Genomic DNA, 18,478 nt, shown 5'->3' with positions numbered 1-18,478 from the left:
TCCAGCGTAGGGACATTTAGGGAAAATTGTCCCCTTTATGTGTTTCCCCGGGAAACTGGGAACTGCAAGCATCATTCTAGTCTGAGTACAGTCAGAAATTTATCACTAAAACTTGCATAAGTATATCAGTTTTTAATTGATATTGATTGATTATCCAGAGAATAGAACCCATAGACTCATTCCTCTGATTTGTGCTTCACTGTCGTAACATGTCTTAAACCTTCTCAGCTAATAATAGGCTTGGTCAATAATATAAAGTCAAATAAATTAATATGAGCTTAAAGAGAAAATAATATACAGGGTGCTCATTAATTATTGTCGGGGTTTCCGTACCTCATAACTTTCGAATACAAAATATTACGCAAAAACCGATTACGTATTCGTAATTTACAACTCAAAGAATTTTATTAATGATATTAAAGTGTAAAACGTTCACAATTTGCACCGAAGGATAAACCGCGTCGTTTTGAGTTCGCAGAGCAAATTTTGACTCGTACTGAGGATGATGAAAATTACCTTCGGAAATGGTTCTTCAGTGACGAATCCACTTTTCATGTGTCAGAAAATGGGAATAAACATAACTGTAAAATTCGGGGCTTGGAGAACCCGCACGATTATCGGGAATTCGAAAGAGATAGCCCAAAGGTGAATGTTTTGGTGCACTTTTTTTTGGTGCGCCTGAAATTATTGGACGTTTCTTCTTTGCTGAAACAATAATAAACTCCGTGACATACCTTGACATGCTGGAGATGTATGCGGCTCCTCATATGCAGCAACATCAGCCAGATGCGATATTTCAACAGGATGGTGCACACCCACATTGGGGCATGATTGTACGTGACTTTTTAGACGAGAACTTTCCCGACAGATGGTGTGGAAAAGGTGAACCAATCCTATGGCCTCCGAGATCCCCAGATATAACACCGCTGGACTTCTTTCTACGGGGATTTGTCAAGAACATTGTGTACAAGACCCCTGTGCCCTCCCTTGATGAACTGAAGAGCAGAATTGTTACTTGTTGTTACTATTGTTACAGAAATGTTACACCACAAATGCTGAAGAGCACTTGGAGGGAAATCGAATTTCGTCGAATTCGTGTTACGAGCCACGAAGGGCAGCCATGTGCAAATTCATTAATTTTTTTTTATATCATTAATAAAATTCTTTGAGTTGTAATTTACGAATGCGTAATCAGTTTTTGCGTAATATTTTTTACTCGAAAGTTACGAGGTACGGAAACACCGATAATAATTAATGAACACCCTGTACTTTTACACTTAAAACTATATACTATTAAGTATACTATACTATACTATTAACTTCTTAAGTACTATATTATACTATACTGTTATAATATACTAAATACTGTATAATTGAAAATTATATGTCTTGCATTAAACTAGAATTAATTTATATTTCATTTAGTTTACATAAAAAATGTTTCTAGAAAACTTTTTTGCATTATTTTAATATTCTGTTCTTTTCCTTTTTAGTACGCACACTCGGAGATTCCAAACCCAAAGTAAGCATTTTTTTTTTCTTAAATATAACACCACTGAAATATTTTCCATACTCAAATATTTCAATAATATCAGTATTGATATATTACCTTAAATAGATTTCATCTGCTCATACCCCCCACCGAACACCTCCCTCATCATTATAATATTGTATATAGTTACTTTTTATGTGTATTGATGATATTTTATGCCTTTTTATGTGTATATTGATATTTTATGTCTTTTTTTGTGTATATTGATTTTTTTGTCTTTTTATGTGTATTTCTTTTATCTTAATAAATTATCCCACGTATATCCTTTCAACCGACAGGGAATCCTAGAGATTCCAAGTTCGGGGGTATTCTGTGGCGAAAGAAAGAAAGTATTGATATTTATATATGTGTATGCATATATAAATACAAAAATGCTAAACGATAAAATATTTCTTCTCTGGTATTAACATTTTAAGAAGTGTAAACGCGTCAACATTTATGCTGGGAAAATTTTTAAAAGTTGAAAAACTGTGATTATCTAATGCGGAAATCAGCCATCCATCATAAATGACAGCGTTCTTAGACACCGGAAATTCTCACCCATTTCGTGATAAATGGGGAAACTTTGAAGCCTTCTTTTCTAGGCTCAACAGCAAGATAAAAGAATTTGTTTCCATTAATGTCCAGAGATACCTTCATAATGTTTTGTTTGTGAAATTATTTTGCACTTAATCTTTTTAGACTGGCATTTTTTTAAAAAAAATCTTGTTATGTAAAAAATAATTACGCACAAAATGAAATGTCTGCTAATATCTGAATTAGAGAATTTATAAACGCTCTCTATTTAATTCGTTTTGCATCTTCTGATGTTCTTGTTCAGGGCTTGTTTATTAGATAATTTGTATTATGCATTTATAATTGTCTCTTTGAAAGTTTTGAAAAAGTTTTATTTATTTTGATACTTTTATATTTGTTTCGATATTTTTCCAAAACTTTTTGGATTTTATTCAAACATTCTTTCAATAAATGAATGAATTTTCATAGAAAATCAATCAAATCAAAATAAAGATAAAGCAATTTTCTGCTACGGTATGGGGGTTCCAATTTCATGAAAAGTGAGGGATGTCTCCGAAAAGACATCCTTTTTCCGCAATACCCCAATTCTCTTATTTTTTAAAGGAAGAAATATTTTACTTTTACATACCGTTATATCTTCGTAAAATGCATTTCAAAACAATAAAAAACTGATAATTAACAATCCGTTAATCGCGTGTGTTTTTTCAAGCAAATATTGTCTATCTGTATCCGTCAGATACGCCAACATATTGTTAACATTAATAAATGATATAGCTTAATAATAGAATAATATAGGTATATAAATACAATTTAGAATAGGCACAAAATAATACATAATAATTTTTTTCCAATACGAAATAGGAAGATATCAAAACAGAATTTTCTCTCGGACGTAGCGTCTTCCATTTATTGAAAAAAATAATCGTGTATATGTCAGATAAAGCGCTATTAATGGAATGTCAAGAAAAAAAGCATAAATAAATTAAAACATTTAGTTCAAATGATCATTATTAGAGCACTTTACCTTATCAGCTTTTATTGGAATGACTTAGTTTCATAAATATAAGCAAATGTAAAAACCTTATGGAAAAAATAAAATTTTTATTTCTTGACAAATTTGAAATTGAAACGTAGAAATTGTATTTTAATAATATTAAGGGTAAAAGCTCATAAAATATTATCGGCATAATATTTTTGAGTATTTTATTATGAACAAAATGCAATTATTAAAAAATCACTATTCCAATTCTTGATGAATATTTAAGGCCACCTCTATAAAATTAAAATTATTATAATATGACTATTATTAATTATAATAATTTAAGTTATTTAAATACAGTAAATAACTTAAATAACTTTTTAACGTTCGGTGTTTTAGTTTTTATATTTACATTTTTAATGTCGAAACAAATAAACCATTTGAGCAAGGAAAAGGGGGAAACAGTATAATTTGGCTTATCAAAGGAATAAGAAAATGATAATATAATACTTAAGAAATGGGTCATCAAAAATTATTCATGAAATTTTATTAATGTTAAAGATGGATACTAGAGAAAAAATCTTTTGGAACCATACTAAATGGCTGGACTTGTCATTTAATGATTAATGGCTGAATTTCAAATCAGCATCACTCGGAAAAATTGGAATAATAAATTACCAATGGTTGTCTCAAACGCTTGAATATAAATCATCTGTAATAGTGTTAGTCGTTTTAGAAATTTCCATTATAGAGCAATAATTCTTAAATCCTCTTGAATGTTTTAAAATTATTTTCAGTTGATGGTTTGAGAATATAATTGTACGTTCCTTTCATTGATTAAAGAAAAGGACGTTCTGATAATAGTGATAACTATAGTTATTGTCATGATTTCAGATGATTATTTGTCTTTTCAAAATAACTATTAGGAAGCAGATTTGGTACGGAATTGCTTTATATCTAACGGCAAGGTAATTTAGAGGTATACTGAATTTCATTGGGCATCTTTTACTTTAAAAAAAATACCCGAAGGACCAAAGATTCCTGTAGTAAAAATAATGAGTCCCCATGACTTTGAAAAGATAACATTTATGGTTAATTATACTTCAGATACACAGAAAAATAATACTGGAATTTTGTAGAAAATTTGTAAGTTCATGTGATAAAATATGTTAAATAAACTGAAAAATGCGACCCATTAGAGGAAATATGAGTACAGAAAGTTTCTTGAACCGAGTTAAATTTCCACCTCGAGCGCCTTCAATACCATGAAGGGTCGCGCGTATTTATTAGATACAGTACAATAAAATATAAATATTTAAAATTAATTTTATAATTAAGCTGTAATTGGGAAAAGATAACTCCGATTATTTTAAACATTTTTTAAAAAGGAATGGAAACAATATAATAATAAAATATTAAAAAATATAAAATAACCAAAGGATTAACCGAGAGAAATTATAATTAAATAAAAGGAATTGCCAGTATCTTAATTGAAATATTTACATTTATAAAACAAATCTGTTGAATTAATATGGAAATTTTTTTAAATAAAATTTGATATAAAAATCAAGAAGCCAGTTTAAATTCACTCCATTGTACATTGTTGCAGTTCGAGAAAATATGCTTAGAATGTTCCATACATATAAATTTCTAGAAAATCTTACAGAGAAACCTTGTAAATCTAGTGTTTTAACATTTTAACCGGTTTACATCTTTTTTTTTTTATTTGACACATCGTTCAGTTTTTAAAACTCAAATTATACTTTTCTTTTCAAAGTCTAATTCTGCTTTTCTTGCGCGAAACTGAAATGGCCAATGTTTCAATTGAATGGTTTATATTTGTAAATATATATTTTTTTCAACATCTTTAGTTTTAGATCGCTTTGTTAGAAGGTCGGCGCTCTTCGCTAATTTTTTTTTTCGCAAAACATATACCAGTAATAGTAGATATTTCCTTGGAGATAGTTTTTCTTTATTCTCCGTCAAATGAATAGTATAGCCGTTGATTGTAGACTGAATTGTTTTTAATACAACATAAAAAAGAAGATATGCAGGAAATTGCAGCAATAATACAAATAACAGAGTTCCATTTATGCCTCAATCTCAAATTTTGACTAAAGGTTAATCGAAAATAGCTACAAGAACAGTCGTACAACATATGCCTTGTCGCCCTGTGGTAAAAAGATATAAAATGAAAATTTTCTCGAATGTTATCTCTCACGTAGGCATCCATTCTGGAAGATTGAAAATCAATATTCATTTTTAGAAATTGGATATATAAGGTTGTCATGAATAAGTACTAAATATTGGTTTTTGGATTATCAGTTTTTATCTTAACGCCTTCAAGTTTATAGTGTGATATGGTGTTCTTTGATATATAATGGATAATTCAAATAACTTAAACAAAAGGAAAGAAGAGATGTTATAGTTAGTACAAATAATTCGAAATTCGGACAAGGTTAGTTTCAGTTGTTGAAATCGTCCTTTTTGCATTAAAAAATTAATATAAAAATTCTCAACAATGTGGCGATAAGCTTGATCCTCAAGAAACCTTATCAAAAGTAATTGCATGGAATAAGATGATTCTAGCGAAAATGGCAATCTTCTACATGATAACAGCTAATTAACCACTCAAACTTTGAATTTGACGTTCTAAATATAATATTCAGAAATGAATTTTACGTCGAGATGGCCTTCGTTTTGTAAGAATGCTATGTCTTGCAAAATTCCTGGATTGAAAATCTTGCCAAATTGTGATAGTACTATGTCCAATAATTGATCGTGTTTGAATCCTTGTTAAAATCATTCTAATGAAAATAAGGCACTATGTTTCTTTGAAACTTTTTTTGTTGGTTTGAACTAATTTTTTAAATGAAGTCATGAATATGGAATCCCTATCTCGCAAATCTTTTATAATTAATCATTTTACAATATTGTTGAAATCTGTATGGACAGTATTTTAGTATTTTAGATTCTCTACTAAAATGCATCAATACTTAGAAGATTTTTATTTGATCTTAAAGATTTTAGATCTGGGATTTGATTAATTTACATTTACTTTACTTATCCTTTAAAATTGATATTCAACATCATCATGATTAAATTTTCAAAAAATTGTTTACATTACAACATCTAGAATTGTTGCAAAAAAATCCATCCATTCAGTATACAGAGAGAAATCTAATAAACAAAATAAAGGAAAAAGATACTAATTCCACAAGAAACATAAAGAACATACCAGGAACATTCGCACAAAACCAAAGCGCACATAAGATATCATTTGCATGAATCAGCACATAGGCAAATATAACTCGTTATTAAACAACCGCAACAAACTTAATGATTCTAATGCAGCTAGAAATCTCGCTTTGCGATCAAGACTCCAAAGAAAGAATTATCTTGACTGCCTTTTACTTTATTTAGGTTTTCGAAAAGGTCGCTAAAAACATCCAGAAGAATTACCAAATCTCGAATCCTAATGAAGTTATAGTCTTAAATCATGTATTTTCTAGTATCATCATTTGCAGATTAATTTTTCAATAAACCGCCAAGTTTGTTGCCAAATATATCAATCTCACATGCTTTTACCTTTTTAAAGCTACCAATGACTTAAAGGATGAAAAAAATCATATTATGCCCCGAACATCTTATTTTTTCTATGACACTGAATAAACAACTATCCTCTATCATTAACTTAAAATAACAAATAATTGTCAGAATATGAATGAGAAGCATATTTTTTCTAAACACAGTAAATATCTGCGAATATATAAAATCAAAATTCATTAATTGCAGTTTTTATTAAAAAATAAGAATTATATAAGGAATTAATACTAGCGCTGGGAAAAGACCTCCTATGTAATACTTCTTAACTGACTTCTGGTAAATATCAAAAACCTCTTCCCTTTTAAATTGCTAATTTCTAAAGATCCTGAACTTTTGACTGAATGGAATTAAGAAATGGGATTACATTTTCTTTTTTTCTCTTTCGTGGTTTGGGAGCGAATTATTCTTCGTTACCAGAGTTTTAAGAATTCTTTAATCAGTTGAATCAGGAGTTGTTGTCGAGTTTTTCTTTCTCTCCAGTCTCCAAAGAGATTTTCAGTAGTTAGTAAAATCGATAGGAATTAAGAAGTCAAATTAGTCCCTTGGGAGAAAAATAAGATCGGGAGTTGGTTTTTTGTTTTTGGTTCTTTTATTTTTATCCGGAAAGGAATTTACGTACTGAGACTCGTTAATTGGATAAGTACTTAATAAAATCTACTTAAATAAATAAGTTAGAAAGAAAAGTATCAAAAGTTTTGACTGCAGAAAAATATTTAAATAAAGTTTATTGTTTTATGGTAAAGGATATCGAATAGGGGTAAGAATCATAGAATGGAAGTCATAATATAAATGTAAATATGTTGAATATTCTTTTAGGAAAAACAAAAGACTTAAAAAAAAGGAAACTTATTCTTTATTTTTGTTTAACCAAAATTATCGTCCTTTGTTCTCACTAATATCTTCTAATTATTATTTTATATCAATTTTTAAATTATTTAATTCATCGGGGGTTAATTAATCTAAGAAAAATATCAATTAAACAGTTGTATTTCTCAGCACAATTTTTTCTGGTAAAAAAAAGGACATAAAGATTTAAGTATGTTTGTTTGTTAGAAAAAAATTAATTCAAAATATTAATTTTGAGCTTAATTTTCTATAAAAATTAATTTAAAGAACATTAATAATTTATTAATATTCTTTATATTTCCTATTATTCTTTATTTATTTTGCATATTTTCCAATTAAAATAGCTTAATTCTTCAAACCAAGTTTAAAAAAATAATCAACTTTACTAAGTAATTAATAAATTTATTTAAAAAATCGGAAGAAAGGGGAAATATAACTTTATGAATTCAAAACTGCTGTATGTATATTTTATCTCGTGCTTTTATTTTTTATTTATAATCCGAAGAGAATTTTCTATTCCCAGCTTAATAACAACTTAATTCCTAATGCCGCGCATAATAATATCAAAAAATATTTAACTCTGTATTGTTATTTTTTTCTTCTTAAGTTTAATGTATCAAATTTCTGTAAATGAATTGCAATTATTATTGCTTACATTAAATCCATAGTTTCTTTTTTAAAGTTTTTAAAAAGGATTATTTGATTTAAGTTAAAACATTTTTGTGGTAAAGACTTGTTTATGTTCACAGATAATAGCGATGATGCGAGTACAAAGCATATCCCAAGGGATACTGAAGCTAAAATTCTAATAATTTTAAGGAGCACTGCTGAGAAAATGGGGATAAATTATTTGAGCATTTATTACTTTAATTAAAAAAAATCTGAGTTCGAATTTAAGATATTTACGTGTGTTAGGATTTTACTGCTGTTTTTAATTCTAATACTCTGTTCACTCTATTCGTTTTAAAACGACAATATTATATCATTTTAAGAAAATTCATTTTGTCGTTCACCAAAATTAAAATACATTTAAAACTTTTCTATAATTTGAAATTATTTTTCCTGAAAATGTATCAACACATGACATACATAATAATATCAAACACATCACACACAAATCACATGACAAATTTTGAATTCTCTACTGATTTGTCATCAGCAGAGAAATCAATGATCATAGATGGGTAATGCTGAGTATAAATGTTTTTTGCTTTTCCTGCTATAGAAGAGGGTGTGATCACTCTTGGGGATCATGCCTCTCGGATCACTCTTAGGGATTTTTCATAGAAACAGTTGGTTTCTTATAATTTGACAGTTGAGGCTTACAATAGTAGGAGTTATTTGACGACGTAGCATTCAACTTGTGAAACATTTTTTTTTCTCCCCATAAAGGTTAAATGGTATCAAAACATTTGATTGTCGTTTACAATGGTGTTTTAAAGTAAACATTTACCTCGGAAATGAAATCAATTGAAAAATGAAAGATTTTACCCTAAAATGCATGAATTTTTATTCTTTTACAAAAAGTTATATGTGGGTTTGAATAATTGCATATAATTTAGGAACATTATTTAAATAATTTTTAGATTAGTTTTTCTATTGAAATTTTAACGAAACAATTAAAGGGTGTTAATTGGCTACATTATGAATTAAACAATATCGCAGTGACATAAAACACATTATAACGATCTGCAATACAAATTAATCTATTTTAGCGGTACATTTTAATCTCGGGGGACACTTCGAAATAAGGCTGAGAAGCTTCCGGCATGGTGGTTGGTTCTCGCCACCCTGGAGGGTACACGAAAAAGGTGGAAGTCTGACTCCTCCCATCGATGATGGGAAGTACTTCCTTAGAGAAGAGTTTTACCGTGGGCGGTGATGATCCTTAGGACTGCTGTTGCGGAAGTCCGGTCATTCAGTATTATTTATCCGTGTGCGTTTGGACGAGTAGAAGAGTCAGTGATATGACTTACCAATATATTTTTACAATGTAAAAAATATTTTGAAAGTATTTTTAATGGTAGAATCATTTATACAGCAGACATTTTGGTATTTTTCTAAGTTTTAAATTGATATCTAATTCTAGTACCGCTCTTTTCCTGAATCCGTCTTTTCTGCAAATGTTTATAAAAACTCATTAAAAAATGATTTTAAAACACTCGTTGTTGCCCTTTGAAACAGTCATGTGAAGCTTATAAAAGAAAATAAAAACGTTTGGCAAATGGATACACGATGCCTTATATAAGGTTAATAGAATATCAAAATGTATGAACTGATCATAAATCGTTAATCAGAAAAGATTACTATAAATTACAACTCAAGACTGTAAAAATATTCATGTAAAAGGTAAACGTTTAGAATTTAAAACAACACTCCTTCAAACTTCCAACTAAAAACGTTAAGAAATGAATGTAATCCCCTTACAGCGTAAACTATTTATCGTATACTACATGATTTATTAAATTAAATCTTACAGCGGTGACATGTCCCAAAGCGGGGGATAGAATTTCTATCCTTGCCATTTATCAAATGATTTACTCCGAATCTTTTGGTAAGCTGCTCTTCAGTATCAACCTGAATAGTTAAGAGTTTTATCTGCTGGCCACATAAATATAGAAAAGTTTACACTCGAAACTAAATTACGAAGTAGCTAATACGGGACTGATTTTGTAATCTGTGATTTAGAGTATCGAAAAGTTAAATTAATTAGGATTAGAATGGAGAACTTCAAACACTGCGTGTCCAATTGCGTCATTTGAATGAATTTTTAATGATTTGTCTTGGGCTTAGAGGACAGTTTGTATGTTGAGATTGTTGTTGCGTGTAGTTTCATTTAAATATCTCAAGCATAAATTAATTTTCAGTATTCTCTAAACTAAGTTAATTAAGCAATACATTGCGATATACATTAAAGCGGTGATATTTTAAAAATCTTACAGCTATTATATTGTATACATGAACAATCTTTATGGGCATTATACCAGTAACAACATCGTGATAATAAAATGAAAGGGAAAAAAAATAAAAAGATATAAAAAATAAAAAACGTTTTAATTGTTGTCAATTAAATTTTAAAGGGGTGCAAAACATTTTGTGCTCGAATATCTTCCTACGTTATAAAAGGAAAATGACTAAGGTTCGCTTAACTTCTGATCAATTAAAATTCTTATTAAAATTTCAAGAAAATAGTTGGCGATGCACATTCTTGTCCTTCGAATTTGTGTCAAATTTGGTAGCATTAAGTCAGGTAATTTAGTCTATAGCTCACCTATGACGTTCGTATCTTTAAGATAAAATATTCAAAGTAGAAATAAAAAAAAAAATCTTTCTAATGAGTTCTATATTTCATTTGTTCGTTCTGAAATTTTGTTACTTTTAAATACCAGCTATTTTTTCTTATAATGCTACTGTCTCTTTATTAACTAGATTCTTTATTCCATAATTTTAACATTAGAATTTCAATTTGTTTTGCCAATTCTTTAAGAAATCTTAAAAATTTTCAGTGAATCCCGGTGGCCGAGTCCCAACGCACAGGTCCGAATTTCGATCCTCGGGCTGGGCAAGGTCGACTCAGCCTTTCATCCCTTCAGTGGGTCGATAAAATGAGGACCAACAATACTTGGGAACTAAACACTGGGAGTTCCGCGTTAGGCTGACCACCTAACATGGACATTTTCCTTGCACCCCAGGGACCTTGGTCAAGGAAGCAGATACAGGCACTACAGGCCTTGGCCCACATAGGCTGTCGTACCACTGAGTTTGGTAATTTAAATATTTTCACTGAATTGTTCTCCTAAACAGTTAGAAATAAAAATTATTGTTCCCAACCATGCTTGGGAACTAAACACTGGGAGTTCCGCGTTAGGCTGACCACCTAACATGGACATTTTCCTTGCACCCCAGGGACCTTGGTCAAGGAAGCAGATATGGGCACTGTAGGCCTTGGCCCACATAGGCTGTCGTACCAATGAGTTTGGTAATTTAAATATTTTCACTGATTTGTTCTCCTAAACAGCTAGAAATACAAAAATATTGTTCCCAACCATGCTTGGGAATTAAACACTGGGAGTTCCGCGTTAGGCTGACCACCTAACATGGACATTTTCCTTGCACCCCAGGGACCTTGGTCAAGGAAGCAGATATGGGCACTGTAGGCCTTGGCCCACATAGACTGTCGCACCACTGAGTTTGGTAATTTAAATATTTTCACTGAATTGTTCTCCTAAAGAGCTAGAAATACAAAAATATTGTTCTTAACCATGCTTGGGAACTAAACACTGGGAGTTTCGCGTTAGGTTGGCCACCTAACATGGACATTTTCCTTGCACACCTGGGACCTTGGTCAAGGAAGCAGATATGGGCACTGTAGGCCTTGGCCCACATAGGCTGTCGTACCACTGAGTTTGGTAATTTAAATATTTTCACTGAATTGTTCTCCTAAAGAGCTAGAAATACAAAAATATTGTTCCCAACCATGCTTGGGAACTAAACACTGGGAGTTCCGCGTTAGGCTGACCACCTAACATGGACATTTTCCTTGCACCCCAGGGACCTTGGTCAAGGAAGCAGATATGGGCACTGTAGGCCTTGGCCCATATAGGATGTCGTACCACTGATTTTGGTAATTTAAATATTTTCACTGAATTGTTCTCCTAAAGAGCTAGAAATACAAAAATATTGTTCCCAACCATGCTTGGGAACTAAACACTGGGAGTTTCGCGTTAGGTTGGCCACCTAACATGGACATTTTCCTTGCACACCTGGGACCTTGGTCAAGGAAGCAGATATGGGCACTGTAGGCCTTGGCCCACATAGGCTGTCGTACCACTGAGTTTGGTAATTTAAATATTTTCACTGAATTGTTCTCCTAAAGAGCTAGAAATACAAAAATATTGTTCCCAACCATGCTTGGGAACTAAACACTGGGAGTTCCGCGTTAGGCTGACCACCTAACATGGACATTTTCCTTGCACCCCAGGGACCTTGGTCAAGGAAGCAGATATGGGCACTGTAGGCCTTGGCCCATATAGGATGTCGTACCACTGATTTTGGTAATTTAAATATTTTCACTGAATTGTTCTCCTAAAGAGCTAGAAATACAAAAATATTGTTCCCAACCATGCTTGGGAACTAAACACTGGGAGTTTCGCGTTAGGTTGGCCACCTAACATGGACATTTTCCTTGCACACCTGGGACCTTGGTCAAGGAAGCAGATATGGGCACTGTAGGCCTTGGCCCAAATAGGCTGTCGTACCACTGAGTTTGGTAATTTAAATATTTTCACTGAATTGTTCTCCTAAAGAGCTAGAAATACAAAAATATTGTTCCCAACCATGCTTGGAAACTAAACACTGGGAGTTTCGCGTTAAGTTGGCCACCTAACATGGACATTTTCCTTGCACCCCTGGGACCTTGGTCAAGGAAGCAGATATGGGCACTGTAGGCCTTGGCCCACATAGGCTGTCGTACCACTGAGTTTGGTAATTAAAATATTTTCACTGAATTGTTCTCCTAAAGAGCTAGAAATACAAAAATATTGTTCCAAACCATGTTGGGAACTAAACACTGGGAGTTTCGCGTTAGGTTGGCCACCTAACATGGACATTTTCCTTGCACACCTTGGACCTTGGTCAAGGAAGCAGATATGGGCACTGTAGGCCTTGGCCCACATAGGCTGTCGTACCACTGAGTTTGGTAATTTAAATATTTTCACTGAATTGTTCCCCTAAAGAGCTAGAAATACAAAAATATTGTTCCCAACCATGCTTGGGAACTAAACACTGGGAGTTCCGCGTTAGGTTGGCCACCTAACATGGACATTTTCCTTGCACCCCAGGGACATTGGTCAAGGAAGCAGATATGGGCACTGTAGGCCTTGGCCCACATAGGCTGTCGTACTACTGAGTTTGGTAATTAAAATATTTTCACTGAATTGTTCTCCTAAAGAGCTAGAAATACAAAAATATTGTTCCAAAACATGCTTGGGAACTAAACACTGGGAGTTTCGCGTTAGGTTGGCCACCTAACATGGACATTTTCCTTGCACCCCAGAGACCTTGGTCAAGGAAGCAGATATGGGAACTGTAGGCCTTGGCCCACATAGGCTGTCGTACCACTGATTTTGGTAATTTAAATATTTTCACTGAATTGTTCCCCTAAAGAGCTAGAAATACAAAAATATTGTTCCCAACCATGCTTGGGAACTAAACACTGGGAGTTCCGCGTTAGGTTGGCCACCTAACATGGACATTTTCCTTGCACCCCAGGGACCTTGGTCAAGGAAGCAGATATGGGCACTGTAGGCCTTGGCCCACATAGGCTGTCGTACCACTGAGTTTGGTAATTAAAATATTTTCACTGAATTGTTCTCCTAAAGAGTTAGAAATACAAAAATATTGTTCCCAACCATTCTTGGGAACTAACCACTGGGAGTTCCGCGTTAGGCTGACCACCTAACATGGACATTTTCCTTGCACCCCAGGGACCTTGGTCAAGGAAGCAGATATGGACACTGTAGGCCTTGGCACACATAGGCTGTCGTACCACTGAGTTTGGTAATTTAAATATTTTCACTGAATTGTTCTAATAAAGAGCTAGAAATACAAAAATATTGTTCCCAACCATGCTTGGGAACTAAACACTGGGAGTTCCGCGTTAGGCTGACCACCTAACATGGACATTTTCCTTGCACCCCAGGGACCTTGGTCAAGGAAGCAGATATGGGCACTGTAGGCCTTGGCCCACATAGGCTGTCGTACCACTGAGTTTGGTAATTTAAATATTTTCACTGAATTGTTCTAATAAAGAGCTAGAAATACAAAAATATTGTTCCCAACCATGCTTGGGAACTAAACACTGGGAGTTCCGCGTTAGGCTGACCACCTAACATGGACATTTTCCTTGCACCCCAGGGACCTTGGTCAAGGAAGCAGATATGGGCACTGTAGGCCTTGGCCCACATAGGCTGTCGTACCACTGAGTTTGGTAATTTAAATATTTTCACTGAATTGTTCTCCTAAAGTGGTGGAAATACAAAATATTGTTCCCAACCATGCTTGGGAACTAAACACTGGGAGTTCCGCGTTAGGCTGACCACTTAACATGGACATTTTCCTTGCACCCCAGGGACCTTGGTCAAGGAAGCAGATATAGGCACTGTTGGCCTTGACCCACATGGGCTGTCGTACCACTGAGTTTAGTAATTTAAATATTTTCACTGAATTGTTCACCTAAAGAGTTAGAAATACAATAATATTGCATAGTTTGATATACGTTTTATTCTAGTGACTTAGGAAATTATGAATGAAGCAGAATATCGATAAAAGTATTAGTTTTGTGAATATTATAATTTTTCATTCAATAATGGCTGATAAACTGGCATCTATTAGTAACATTAACAGTCATGTATTAATAAAGTAACATTTTTCTGAAATCCGGAAAATGGTAGCTGTTCTACTTGGACACGTAATGGTATGGTGTGGTTTTTTTTTTTTTTTTTTTTTTTTTTTTGGCACAAGGCTCTACATGAGTAACCTTGTTATGACAATAAATGGTAGGAAGCATCTACCGATTCTATCTAAACATGTTAAAAACATGAATAATTCTACATTTATAATGTTTTAACTAGATATATGGTCATTATTACATATATATTCATTACACTCTTGATAATATATCATAACTGTAATTGTTTCAATGATTCGATTCTCAATATCTTCTATCAGTAATATAAACATACAATATGAGACCTTGGCAAATGTTGAGATGAAGGCTCTGTTTTTAGTCTTGGAGGGCAGAATAATGATAATCTTGTCTCTAAATAAAGGAAATACATCATTTTGCCATTGGAAATTTATCATTCTGACATTGGGATATTTGCCATTTTGTATGTCCCGTCACACTATGGCACTTATCAGTTTCTAGGTGTGCAACATCAGGGAAACGTTCTGCTGGGTAATTTTTAAAAATAATTGAAGTAGTAGATGCGTTATCTTATCTATTCTTTTTAATGATTTTTTAAAGAGTTTTTTTTCATATTACGATTTTGCATATCAAAAATAATTAAAATGCCATCACCACGTCGATACGGTTCTGTAGAAAAAATCCAATATCCATTGCTCAGACGAAGCTAATTAAGTTTGATATGCTACCGATTCATTAAAGAAAAAGAATGATTTCCTGAAAATGCAATGTTCATTTCCGGATTTAAAAATTCTCTGAATTCAACCCTGAACCTTGGCATTGTATGTCCTTGGAAGGAACTACCAGAGACTGATTGGCGTGACATAATCAGAGTGACCTTTCACAAACACGTGAGGAAATTTACAATGTCTAGCACCATTACAATTTTTTTAATTCAAATGAATGTTAGATCAACAATCATATTGTGATTGTTAACAATTTGTTAAATAATGAAAGAATACTCTATATGTTAGAACATTTTAATGAAATTGAAATAGTTGTGTAGTTGAAAGGCTAAAAATGTTCCCTCGCATGATATGAGGATATTAAGTCTGATGTTAAGAATTTGTGATTGCAGTAAATGTTTGTTTATGTAAATAAGTGTATTTGTCTTCTAATTTTTATTTTCTTCCGTACTTAGAGCAGTATTCAGACATTTGACAACAATTTATCTGTTTTAGTTATTTATAGTCTATCGAACTCTGGCAATGTTGATTCTGTGAAGAAAATAACAATTAAATTAGGATTTTCTAAATTAGATTTGGAATGTTATCCTATTCGAGGCTATGTATCTATAATTCGTAAGATGTATATTTTTTTACTGTAATTTGGTACTATGCCAAGGAATTTTCGTAAACATAATTCAATGAGTATGTGTATGTATGGGGTATTTGTTTATGCTTAGATATCAATGCAATTCAGATAAATCATAATAAATTGAATGCTGAATCCTGCACATTATGTCTACAAATTTTGCCATTTAATGAAATTCTATCTCCTTTCTGGCAATTAATCTATTAATTTAATTAGTATTAGCCGACTGTGATGCATTGTAATATCTATATAAGGTACATGTTTTGTTTTCGTATGTGCAAAAAATGCTTAACGCCATGAGACATTTACAGTCATTAACTATTTAAATTTCTATCCATCCCCTAAGAAGTTATATAAATTTAGTTCGAAATAGAAACATTTTAATTTATTGAGGGAAATTTGTCAAAAAGTTAAGATTATTCATAGAGTAGAAATCTAAGACCCTTGGCAGGTTTCACTATAACAAAGGATGTTGGCATTATCTCGCAAACATTATCTCCTAGATGAATTTCATAACTTATGCAATATATTACAGTAAAGCCGTTTTATTCCGTGGTTTAAGAGAGTTCTTCAGAACGAAAACTTAATGAGAATTGCGTGCTGTTGAATCGTGTTTGAAAATGAGACAATTTAATTAATGAGTTGAGTTGCATTATGTAAATACTATGATATATATTTTCATGAAATTTCAAAACCATTATAGAATATTATTTTGCTTATGGTATCAGATAACATTAAAAATTCCTAAACATTTCAAAATTTAAAGATTCCAAATTTTAAATAATTGGGCAGCATTTCATAATAATTTACAGAACTTTAATTACAGTATAGCACTGTTCGAGTAAACAGACATGTTCCATATTTTTAAAATTTTAATAATAAAGAAATCAATAATTACTTTCAATTATAATTGCTGATATTTTACGATATTTATTATCTCAATATCTGTCACGTGTCTATGCTGCTATTATTTCCTAATCAGTGACATGGACAATCATCGGGGAAAATTGCATGACTCGGAAAATCGGTTGTTGCCTATACAACCTATACTATATAAGTCGACATAATGAAACTTCATACACAAATCTGTTGTTTAATGCATTATATTGAGTGGGTAAATAGATTACCACTGCTTTTTATTCAAATTCTGATTGAAAAGATGACAAAGAAAATTCGTAATAAACAATTGGGAAATCTTTTAAGCATTATGGTGGATGGGATCCAAAATAATGGCCATGTTAATAGAAAAGAAGTGCAAATAATCAACATAAGCAGTATTTTACAGTATTTTGTAATATTTTTTGTACTATTCCTGTTTCCTTTTTTATTGAAAGCTGAATAATTTTGAAAAATACTCTCTGAATAGGTATTTTTCAATTTCCATTATTGAATATTCTTAAATTAAGGCTACTTATTTATTTCATCAGCCTCTAAATTAGTTCGTGATCCCCCAGTATACAGGGTGATTATAAAAATAAAAACGATCACGATATATTATCATACCGTTTACAGCAGCGAAATAAGATTTTGGGTTAAAGTATTTTGAGGTATGCGCTCAAGTATCATATGAAAGACAACAGTTAAGCACTAACAGATATAATAACAGTGACAAAATTTGTAAATTTTCAATAGCAACACCAATTTTTTTTATTGGAATGTGTTCTCCATATTAAAAAAAAAAAATGTATAGCGGTGGAACTGTACCTGCAGCACTAAAATCACCAGCGCTAGACAGATTAAAAAGAAAAGAAAAAACAACTGTAGTTGATGTACCTAACAGAGACATGAAGTTAAATGGATTCTTTTCGGCATGGCACATTCTTTGGTTCTAGGTATCATTTGCAGCATGCAAAGTGTCATCGTGGTTGAAGTAGGGCAAGTAAAAAATTGTGAAGCACACTAAAATGTTTTTTTTCTGTTATTGGTGATTTTCTCTTTTATTGTTAGTACATGGTGCGCTGGTGAGTAGATATATTCTCTCAAATATCAGACGCAAGAGGGATAATGATCATTGATGATGTGTCTAAAGATTATGAGCATTTATATGAAATGAAAATCGACCAGAAATGAAATATTGATTCTTTGATTTTACAAATAATCATAAAAGTATTGATAAATATATTTTTAATCAAGCAAACCAAATTCAGAAACATAAAACTGCAATGTAATCAAAATGTTTTAAATATTTCCTTGTTCTAAA

At 32.0% G+C, this 18,478-nt stretch overlaps 1 protein-coding gene across 2 annotated transcripts in view; it reads left to right on the top strand.

Annotated features, from left to right (window-relative positions):
* The window catches only part of LOC129981119 (uncharacterized), a 472,677-nt gene that overhangs the window by 9,454 nt on the left and 444,745 nt on the right, over positions 1 to 18,478 (top strand). For both annotated transcript variants that reach the window (XM_056091801.1, XM_056091800.1), the window contains exon 2: positions 1,494 to 1,522. In XM_056091801.1, coding sequence (XP_055947776.1) covers positions 1,494 to 1,522 — 29 coding nt within the window. The remainder of the gene's footprint in view (positions 1 to 1,493; positions 1,523 to 18,478) is intronic.

The sequence above is a fragment of the Argiope bruennichi genome, chromosome 8 (genome assembly GCF_947563725.1).
Source record: "Argiope bruennichi chromosome 8, qqArgBrue1.1, whole genome shotgun sequence".
Lineage (NCBI taxonomy): Eukaryota > Metazoa > Arthropoda > Arachnida > Araneae > Araneidae > Argiope > Argiope bruennichi.
This window is presented reverse-complemented; position numbering and strand designations above follow the sequence as displayed.